Source organism: Saccoglossus kowalevskii, chromosome 12 (assembly GCF_978046115.1).
Source record: "Saccoglossus kowalevskii chromosome 12, keSacKowa6.1, whole genome shotgun sequence".
Classification (NCBI taxonomy): Eukaryota; Metazoa; Hemichordata; class Enteropneusta; family Harrimaniidae; genus Saccoglossus; species Saccoglossus kowalevskii.
The window spans coordinates 15,735,997-15,747,611 of record NC_140652.1 but is presented as its reverse complement, the minus strand read 5'-3'; the positions used below and the strand labels follow the sequence as shown (position 1 = coordinate 15,747,611).

The window sequence follows — 11,615 nt, the reverse complement described above, 5'->3', positions numbered from 1 at the left end:
CAACACTATCAAGTTTTATTTGCAACTTCACAATGATGAGACGCAATCGACCACTTTCTAGACAGGATATTTTAGATGACGTTTTAGTCAACCCAGCTACTGGCGTAAGAGATTTCAACGGGGATCCCAATGTCCCGTGGAATGAAGATGACGGTGTTCAACCATTTTCTCCTGGACCGCTCCGTGGTCATCAACTTGCCAACGGTGCATTTTCCTCCAGAACACCATCTTTACACAGTACTCCAAGCCCAGACATGAGATTTCTAAATCGACGAAGTCATGAGAGTGCTAGTAGCAATGAAGGATCACCAGTTGTGGGCAATGTTCAAGGTATTGTTATATGTTGTAATGTTACTTTCTTGTATTTTAGAGCATCGGCTCATGGCCTATGTAATAACCTATATTTTTCAGTGACCCTACCAGTTTTTTATCTTATGATTGTCAAGTGTTTTTCTAAAATTCAGATTGTTTTGGGCTCTAACCAGATATTACTGCTGACTATAACATTTTACCATATCATGCCATATTAAGCCCATTGTCGACGTACATTGTACCCGACACACTTGTCATTGTCTGCTACAATCATGTGTTTCATTTCCTAGTATTTGTTTATATACATGGCATTGTTCTCTTCAACGACTTTCACACCTTTCTTAGGGTAGGGCATGGCTTATTATGCTAGTTTAAAATCTAGTGACGTCATGTTATGACCAAGGCTAAACAAAGCTGGTAAATTTAAAAGAAGATTGCTTGAGTCACAAATTATTTTGTCTTGAGTTATTACATTTATAATATGCACAAACCTAAATTTTACTAAACTTGCATGTACTGCACTGTATAGGAATGCAGTTTTGAAAGGAATAGCATATTCTCTAAGACAGACCGGAAACAAGACAAAAACAAAAGATTTTTTGAAGTTAGCATGGGGGTAATATAGTTGCTAAGTATTATCGTCAGGAAAAGCTATTGTTTAAGCTAGTCAGTGATTGGTTGCTGGCAATGTTTGGGGGATTTTGACCAGTTTGTGACGTAGAATTGACTTGAATTGGAGAATTTGAATAAAAAATGTTTGCAATGTTAATCACCTATCTTAAACAGAAGCTTTCAAACACTCCATTAAACATAATTTCTGGGGGGTAATTCTATTATGTAATTATCTTTTACCCAATGAAGATGTTTCCCCTTGCATAAAGGGACATAGGAAATCTTTTGAAAATATTCTTTTAATAAATTTATAAGATAACTCTTCATGTATGTCACAAACTTTAAATACTGTTAGCACCAATCACAAGGTTCCATCATGGTTAATTTTTGACCAAATGAACACAATTGATCAATATCTCTATAGTCTTTATTTTACTGAGCTAGATGATGTCATATTATTTAACAGTCTCAGTACATGTACCGTAATTGCATTTTTGCATTTAATTTGATTATTTTATAATATCAAACATATCTCATTATCGGAAAAAGCTTTCATGCAATTATAAATAGTTATTATCAATATTTTTTCTTTTAGGGCAAGTCGCTATAAATACATTTCTTGAAGGTCTGAAGAAAAATCAGGATGCCTTCCAAGAAAAGGTTTTAGAAAAAATTAACATTCTTGTGGAGAAATCAAATATGCAAGTAGTTGAAAAAAATATTCCGCAAGACTGTAGTGGTGAGTCAACTACCAGTAATATAAGAACTCCACGTGAACTTAGTGTAAGTAAATTTCTCTTATTTATAATCACCTGAAGTATCTTCACTATTGTTAATCATAGGATTAGAAATTCCATTTGATCATATCATGTGCATTTTCAGTTCAGCTGTAAGCAAAGTTTATATTTTCTAGTGTTTTTTTCCTACTGGTATAATTTATTCACTATTGTTTCATTTGTTGAGATATAAACAATATGGTAACTGGAAGTCTACAAGCACTTCCCGGCAAAGTGAAAGAGCAAACAGTTGTTCATCCATAAATTTTCTAAACTATTGTCTTCACTATTGTGTACAGCACACAATTACAGTAATTCCGATCACAGCTATTTTTTTAATAACCATGTTCCAATCACAAAAATGAATATATGAACAAAAAATAGAATTAGAAATTAATGAGTGAGTTACTTGTGTAGTCAACATGCTTCTCCTTAAGAATAATGATGTACTTAGGCCAGGAAAAAAAACCTCTGTTTTAATTTTTAATCGCGCTAAAATGGGGGGGACAGGGATCTCGCCAGCCCAACGTGAGTGCCGGTCGGTCATGAATATTGATGAGCTATATGAATATTAATTAGCAATGAATATTAATGAGTTCAGTCGCAGTGTAAAATATTTTTGAAATTATTTCACAATTTAGAAGAGTTTTTAATGTAAAAATTTAAAATATTCAAAATACGAATGCTGCAGACTAAAAAACAGAAACAAATAAATTATTGTTGCAATATTAATGTCTATTGTAAAAAGTTAAATAAAACGCATTTGAAACGTTTCAGCCAGGAATATGTTCACGGTCTTATTTACTCTAAATACATTCTCCTTCAAAAAATCGACCACATAATTATTTGGAGTATTGTTGTAATTTATTATTCGTACCATCAACTTCTATATTCACAGTAATGAACGAACAAATAAAACTTCTGAACTTTCAAAGTTACGATGTGACATAACTTACTTCACGATGTTATTCACCGATTATACCAATAATTCCTCTTACTCAGTCATGATGCCAAGCAAAAAAATTTACTTATTTAAATTTGACTTAGTTTTATCGGGAGTGAATATTTTTGATCACTCGATCGCTTCTGTCAAAAAACACAGCCCGCCATAATGTTTGTGACGTATTAGTTGACAGGCACGTGTTCTTTGACCTGATGGATCAATAATTCCATTAACCAATCAGAATGCCGCATGGTAATGCCGGTAGAATCCAAAGTTTTCCGAATGGTTGTGATCAGTTCAAATGTACTTAACCAAATCACGCAATAAACACGTTGATTTTTTTCTTGAGTAGCGTAAACTGATCGTGAACTCCGCTTTGACCATGTTATATCGAGGTAGAATTGATTTTGAAAGAATTTTAGCTTTCAATCTAATTAAGACTGTCTATCACAGAAAGTATTTACTTACATACAAAGAGGTGCTAATTTCACAAAATTGACTAGCCGCTACGGATCGTGCAACTAGGTCTATTGCTTACAAATTATAATCCACGACTGGCAGGAAGCGTGTCGGTCGGTACATAATTAAAATAACAATCGGACAATAGTTCTGGTCGGGAGCATTTCCGTGGTGGCCACTAATTTTGAGTGCCAGTCGGGGCTGACCACCACCGAACAGCGTGGCGAGATCCCTTGGGGAGATTTGAGACAAGTGCGAGTACAAGCGCATTTTGGAATGCTTCAGAAGGAAAGAAAACGTCTGAGGCATATACTGTAAAACATGTCTTTTTCACAAGCATGTCTTTTTTGCGAATTTAGTGAGAGAATTGATTTCCTAATTCAAGATGTTGCTAATGACTTCAAAATGGCCGGCAAACATAGAAATCAACAATGACAAGAGAGATTCGCTAAATCAACATTTCGCTATTGCGTCATTTCACACACATTCGCTAAAATTGCATGCCACTTTTTCAACATGTTTTACAGTAGTTCAAAATGATGCGCGTGGAAACGAGAAACAGAGATATGTTTTTTCTAAGCCTTACAAATGTGTTTCACTTTCTTGTGTGTGTATGAATTCAAATGCATGCTATTAACTTGATACATACTGTATATGATTCTGTGTGCATTTTTAGTATGCAATTGTGCATTTTTCTGTGATGCACTCAGCATTGTTGACAAAATTGGTGTGTAATTCAAAATATTTTATATTGCAGCGAACATTGAAAAATTTATCAAAACAAGATGGCTACCAGTTCATACCAGAAGAGAGGCAAGTATTCTTTATAGAAGCTACTCTTGCAGGATTTAGAAATGCATAATAATATTTGTATTGCAGTGGTATCATGTCAAAGATGGAAATATTATACTCTACTTTAATAACTCTATTTCTATTCGAACATCCATTATTTTGATATTAACTAATTACCAGGTATTAAATGTAATCTATTAATTCAAAATTTTCAAAAATCATTTAAATTGCCTATCCAAACTAACCCTTGGCAGATTGAACCATTACAGTGTGTAGTGAATGGGTGCCCTTAACAACAAGGAGAGGAAATGCGACAAAATAAATAGGCAATCAGTTATCTTGAATCAAAATACAGTAGGGCGTTTTTTGTTAAATGGTAACCCAATGAAAAACAGATCACGCAGTTTTTCAAGATAAAAAGTCTCACCGATCACCAAAACCAAGCAATTGAGTTATTACTAGCTAGTTTGTTGCAATGAAGACAGTTTCATTAGAAATTTTGTAAGTAATCGTGCTACATGTCACTATTTCGAACATTTTGTTCTTTAGCTTAGCATGCAATGTTACACAGCATCTGATAGGGCACCTTTCCAATAGGTGCACCCAATCAAACTTGGCCTTTTTAACATAAAATACGCGTTTACCCAGGCTGATCTTGCACGGGTTGGTGAAGTCGACAATGATTCGGCACCAACAAATCGTGCCTTTCGGATGATGTTAAATAGCGCACTATTTTTTGTGTACATTAAATTGTTTAATCCTTTCTTCTATTGTAGAATTGAATCTGTGCGAAATAGTGGTGTGAGAGAAAAATTGAATAATGTTTTAAAGGACAAGTTTCAAGACAAATTTACTCATTTAGAGTATCAAGGTATGTTAATATTTATATTGGTTTTGTTAAGTTACATTCACCAAGTGGCCCAACGAATGACCAAATTTACATACACATTTCCAACAATCAAGATTTCAATTCAAGCTAAAAGCTTCATTGATTCAAGTCATTTGGTGCTAACTTCACCTCCTGGTGGACAAAGTTGGTTGAACTACTCATTCAAAATAATCATAAAACAAATTAGAATGAAGCTGGTTCAGTCTGCATGTAGTCTCAATTAAATTAGCAAGAGGGAAAAAATGAGCAATAGTTTAATAGGTATGACTTTCCCAGTCGTTATTAAGCATGCAGCTTTGCTAATGTATATATTTTCACAAACATGAGATATATAATAATATGATCAAGTATTTTTTCATACATTTGCTTGGGAGATTTAGTTACAGACACACAGGAGCTACATTCACACATGTCTAAAAAAAACTCCGGTGTTGACACTGTTTTTTTGTGGTGGAAATATTAGTCTGCTGAATTGTCAGCTCACGTTCTCACTTAGAAAAAACACCGGTGTTTGAGGATTGAATGCTGGCCTTCCACCTAATATTTTGTGTTGTTCATCCCAAAATGGCACAGTTTTCAAATCTCTACCGCTTCTGTTGTTGTGCTCAGTCACTTCTCTGTACTTATACGTAAAGTTTTGATCTTCCGTTGACATTGTAATGACTTCCTGTACAACCCCTTTCCAGCCGCTTTTCTGCAATCACAGCATATACTCTACCATCATTCCTTGAAAATATTAGATTCTCTCCATACAGATATCAGTAATCATGTTTCTTCGTCTGACCAGTTCAAAATTCGATCTGTAACCTCTGACGGCATCTTGTGTAATGACAAGCATAAATAAGTTGGCGATAGAGGGTGTTTGTCCGTCATATTGTGTTCACATTGTGCTGTGCATGAGCCGGTGTGACAGCTGCGTTAAGGATCTAGTCCACCCCTTTTACCACAGTGTCAAAAACGCTGATGCCACAACGGCGTATTCTATTCACACACACATTTTAACAACGATCTCAAATAAAAGGCAGTTTCTTATTGTTTGTTCTTCCATAAAAGAAGGTGATATTTTTTATGGTCATGATAGTCAAAAATTAATTTCAGTAAAAACGCTATAAAATGTTTCTGTGTTTTTGGAGAAATATCTCCAAGAGAGTGAAAAAAATAACTTGCTAACTTGAACAAGATAGCATATCACAAAACTAATTTATTCAAGATTTTCTATGTTAAACAACTCACCAGTACAATCAGTTCTTTAATCATGGGGCGGGCTGTTGTGACAGCATTTGTTTACCTACAACATATACACTGTACATGATATACTCTGCCTATGGAGAGTATTGTTATCTGTTTTTTGATAACAAAGTTGGAGCTAATTGTTTTGCATCTTGATAAACAAATTGGATGTAGTGTTGACTATGTTAAACAGAGATTCATGTGTGGTTGTTGTTTTGTTATATAGTATATATGTGATGAGGATTGACTAGCATATACCGGTACTATCCTATGCTGTGTGTCACAGTCCCATAATACTGGAGGGGGTTTCGTTATATGAATTATATTTGTACATAGTTGTAGTATACATTTATATAGTACCACTGTCACTATTTAATTTTCAAAACTATCATTCAACATAGACACTTCAAAATATATACACAGCATAGGGGCAAGTCAATTTAAAATTCTGTGTTCACCTTTCTTGTCATCATTGCACTTTGAAACTAGTAATGTTAACGTTCTGACCATGATGCGGACAAGTCTTTTTGTTATGCAAAAACCACAGTGCCTATAGTCTACAAAGAATGAACTAACATTAAAATGGCAGAAAAACGTCCAAGTAAATGAAGACACTGAGAAAACCTTGAAATCTAAATACTAGTACTTACTATAGTGGGAGTCTTTGTGCTATTAATGTGATCTTGCAACAGTCAGATTACCAAGATATAATGAACCTTGATGGCCAACAAATCAATGTGCAACTTGAATCCTTTGTTTCAGTCCATCTCTCAACCTGGTATGTAAATGTTCAGAGGACCACATAGACTTTATTTCTGACTTTTCAAAGCACGTTTATGTCTGCTAAAGTTCCCTCACCACCGAATGACTATGTACACAAGACTAAAAACATCTCATTCATTGTTCAACCTGTTCAGATGCCTTGAAAATTGGTTATGATCTGGAATATTTTTTCCATGGCATGACGGACATTTATTCAGAATTGCTGTTTTGATGTGGTGTTTGTGAGGAGTTATCACTGGAATTAAAGGCAGATGCTGAGGTGTGTCATAGTCATGCACAGATTCAACTGATCTGGAAGCAGTACATTGCACAAGAGACAGTAAATCATTCTGATTTCTCCAATTAGAATGTTTTTGAATGTGACCACAAGTGTCCTGATGTGGTTTCAACAAGATGGCCCATAGTTTCACAAATGTAATAAAAACAATGACTGTAAATGTAAGATCTAGTCATCCCCTACCAAAGGCATCACAACTATCATTAACAAACCTCTTAAGATACTGGAAATGTCTACTCATTTGTGTCTACAGAATATGATGAGTCTTCCCTATCAGCTTTTACAGCATACTACCATAGCAATGTGAAGATGAGACTCCTGTTGGCACATTGTGTTGTCAAATACCTTTTCTACAAATGAGTTATTCAGAGAATATTGATAAATCATGATTCAGGCAATATCCTGCCCAAGAGAATGTTATTAGCATACTGCAAAAAGTTATTGATGTCACATCAGAAAAGCATGAATTTACATATATATCGTTAGTACCACCCATGATGTTTACTTATCTGAACATCTTGATTCTCCTAGATGTCAGCACAGATGATTAAACTAATGTTTGCAAATCACCTTCTAATAATGCCTCCATCTTAGATGAAGACAGTGGTACCACTATTGAATATTCATCACTTCTCACTGTTGTTGTGCATGACATGGAATAAAAATGGATATTTCGTGGTATATTGCTTGGCAAGTAGATATTAGAAAGTATATCACATGGTTGATGTCATTAAAACTATACTGGGCATAATAAATTATGATTCACTGAACTGAACCGTGTCATCCAGCTACACTGAATACAATGCCAGGTTCCCTGCACGGGAGTGCTGGCTCCAGTCCTCTCTTTCAAGGTTTTGAACAGAGCCATTCAGCTACACAAAGAACATGCCACATTCACTGCACTGAACTGGTCCTGTCCTGGCTGCTATTGCTTTCAAAGTTTTGAATGGTGCCATCCAGCTACACCGAGAACGTGCCATGTTCACTGCACTGCTCCTGTCCTGGCTGTTATTGCTTTCAAGGTTTTGAACTGAGCCATCCAGCTACACTGAGAACCTGCCACATTCACTGAACTGGTCCTGTCCTGGCTGTTATTGCTTTCAAGGTTTTGAATGGAGCCATCCAGCTACACCGAGAACGTGCCATGTTCACTGCACTGCTCCTGTCCTGGCTGTTATTGCTTTCAAGGTTTTGAACTGAGCCATCCAGCTACACTGAGAACCTGCCACATTCACTGAACTGGTCCTGTCCTGGCTGTTATTGCTTTCAAGGTTTTGAATGGAGCCATCCAGCTACACCAAGAACATGTCATGTTCACTGCACTGCTCCTGTCCTGGCTGTTATTGCTTTCAAGGTTTTGAACTGAGCCATTCAACTACACTTAGACGTGCCAGAATAGATATTGTAAGATACGCCATCTGATATTTGGGATTTATATGATGTGAATATGTTTGGCAAAGGTACAACTGAATCGTTGCGTCATGTAAGATCGCAGTGACACATTTTATGCATACCATGCTGATGCTCACAAGAACATTCTAAGCTGAGCAACATGTGAATACAGATAGTTGATAGGGTATAATCTTGAGAAAACTTTCACAGTCACTTCAACATGTTGACAGTTTTATCTGGCGAGTGACAGAATAACTTGCATTTGAAATAATTTACACCTGTTCCATTTCACATTACTAAAACATTTATTGTGTATTTCACAGTTGTTGTACAAAACTGCATGCTATTGCGTAATGTATCACTTATTATATAATACATTAAGTATTATATTGCATATTACAAAATATGAATGTTATTTTGGAACAGGTGTGGGAGATGTATGTTAAATGTAGTTGTGCATGGTATATGCATGTTTAATGTAATCAAACATATGGTCATTAGGGCAATATCACGATTTGTTGTTGGCCCTTATATAATGATTATGCCCTCACATATTTAGATCTGGCATACTGTGGTCAGGTAACAAATGTAATCTCGCCCTCACAAAAATTATTTAAATATAACTCAAGGATGTATTTTGTTTGGGGTTGAATGAATCCTCGCCGGTCATTAATTGCACACATACATAATATTTGCATGCCTTAAAGCTACAAAATGTGCAACAATACATATATTCTTTATACATAGCCTACTAAACATCATAAAAAATAACTCCATTTGTATTCATATTGGTACCCGGTACCACCATGCTAATTATTTTTTATCAATATCAAGTGCATGCTTCCTGAATTGTTATGATTAATACATTTATTAACTGGCAACCATTATTCAACTTTGAATATTGCAGATCTTACTCATCTGTGCTAACAAAATCTTTTTATAATGATTTTTTTTTTTTTTTGTACCTGTTTGCGAGTCATGGGTGAACGTTTAGTAAAGGAAATAAGTACATTCACATTGTATTTTCACTTATATTGCAGTTTCTGTGACACAAAGATACAATAGTGAAAGGGTAAAATTCCGTGAAAGTCAAAATCCTGATTTTGGCGACCAACAAAAATCGAGAAGAAGGATTCGAAGCAGACAGCATAAGGTAATTATCAGCTACTATAAGTGTGAATACTAAATTTTTAAAAGGTAAAAGTAGTGTTGAAAAAAGTTTTGACATCAATCGCAATGATTAACAGTTCAAATGTATTTTACCTACTTATGCATTGAACAGACCATAACCTTTGCATTGACCATAATATACCGGGAAGTGATTTTGACAGAATTTTAGCTTTCAAATTGAAGGACTTGTGTATTGTCAGAAAGTGTTTACTTACAAACAATTGGGTATAATTTTACAAAATTGACTTTTTCTGTTTATAAGACACAACTTGGTTCATTGTTTTACAAATTCTAATCCACGACTTAAAGGATGCATGCCAGTCAGTGAGTAATTAAAATGATAATTGTCCTGGTCATGAACATTTCAGTGGTGGTAGCTAATTCTGAGTGCAAGTTGAAGCCGGTCACCACCAACCAGCTTGGCAAAATCTCTGACTAAATGTGTTTGTCTAATATCCCATCTTCGATGATGTTTTTAAAGGTAATATTTTCAGGCTAGCCCATTGAATTGTTTGGTGCATTTGGTAAGCCTACATACAATATTACAATTGAAATCATCAGTAAAAACAAGAAATAATGATTTTAATGTAATGGTAAGCATTAGTTTGAATGAAAGTTTCAAATAATAATAAACATGAACGCATTGGTTTGGTAGCAAATGACCACATGCTATACCCTACTTGTTGTAAAAATATTATTATTCTGTTGCGATTATAATAGCATAAATGTCAGTTTATTATGAAATGCAAGTAAAATCAAACTTATTTTCATTGTTAGCAAATGTTTTTGGTTGCAAGAAAACATTTCATGCAAAATAATGTTTGCTTTTTGCACGTGAGGCTGACATTTGACCTGGCATTTGTTAACCATCAGAATGCTCGGTGATTTGAGCCGAGCATATTATCAAATATTAGCAAATTATCGCCACACAAAAGTGTTGTAGTACTATCAAATCTACAGTAAACAATAGATATATCAGTATCTGACCATGTTTGACAGTAATCCTTATTTAGAAAAAAAATGCTTTATATTGCACATTGTTTACTGCTATTGTATAGCTTACAGCTATATTAAATGACTGATAGTAGTCAGCAATTTTGCAAATCATGCTGCAAATTGTAAACTACAGTAATATTCATATTTCAAAAATGATGTATTTTATATCTACAGTTAATGAAAAGACGGCAACTAAAAGTTTTAGAGAGTGAGAGGCCTATATGGAAGCACGTCAAGGCAGAGCTTATGTCAGAAGAAGAGGGCGAGATTGACGGAGCAGTGCTATGTCAGAAGCCAAGTTGGCGAACGGACAAACTCAATGAAATAATAAATACAATTGACGAGCGCTTAAAAGCGGACCCAAAATTTAGGGTCTTGATGAATCGACGAAAATACGCTCAACGCCCATGCAGCCGACCTCGGCCAACAAAGTACTTTCCTGCTGAACTGGTTCAACCAGAATAGTTTTTTGTTAGCTCCGATGTCGAGCGAAGCTTATCATATGAGTGATTGATTGTCCACCGCCATCCATTGTCCGTGTCAACTTTTTACTTTTTTGACTTCTTTTTGAAAACTACAAACCTGAATGCGTTGATACTTGGTGTATATGTACATTGGGTAGACCTCTCTTAGATTTGTTCATTTCATGATGTTTCCTTCAATTCTCTAATTTTAATGAATATTTTTGTCTTTTTTGGCAAAAATTGACATTTCAACTCCTTATTAAAAACCGCAAGTTTGATTGTTTTGATATTATAATATAAGTACTAGAGGTCAGGTAGACCTCTCTGAGATTTGTTCATTTCATGATATCTTCAATTATTTAATTTTGATAAATATTTTTGTAATTTTTGGTAAAAAGTGATATTTTAAATTTTTTCAACACCAAGTCTGATTGCTTTGGTAGTAAACATATTGTCATCTATGCGTTCCATTGTATTGTAACCGATCGCAGTTCAGAGTTGGGGAATAGTTTCAGTTTTT

General features: G+C 34.9%; 1 protein-coding gene across 1 annotated transcript; it reads left to right on the top strand.

Moving 5' to 3' along the window:
- Positions 1–219: 219 nt before the first annotated feature.
- On the top strand, positions 220–11,358 carry LOC146735564 (uncharacterized). Its single transcript, XM_085506442.1, has 6 exons — positions 220–330; positions 1,520–1,707; positions 3,860–3,915; positions 4,671–4,765; positions 9,506–9,618; positions 10,806–11,358. The coding sequence occupies exons 1-6, from the start codon at positions 255–257 to the stop codon at positions 11,094–11,096; spliced, it is 819 nt and encodes a 272-aa protein (XP_085362568.1). The 5' UTR covers positions 220–254; the 3' UTR covers positions 11,097–11,358.
- The last annotated feature ends 257 nt before the right edge of the window (positions 11,359–11,615 follow it).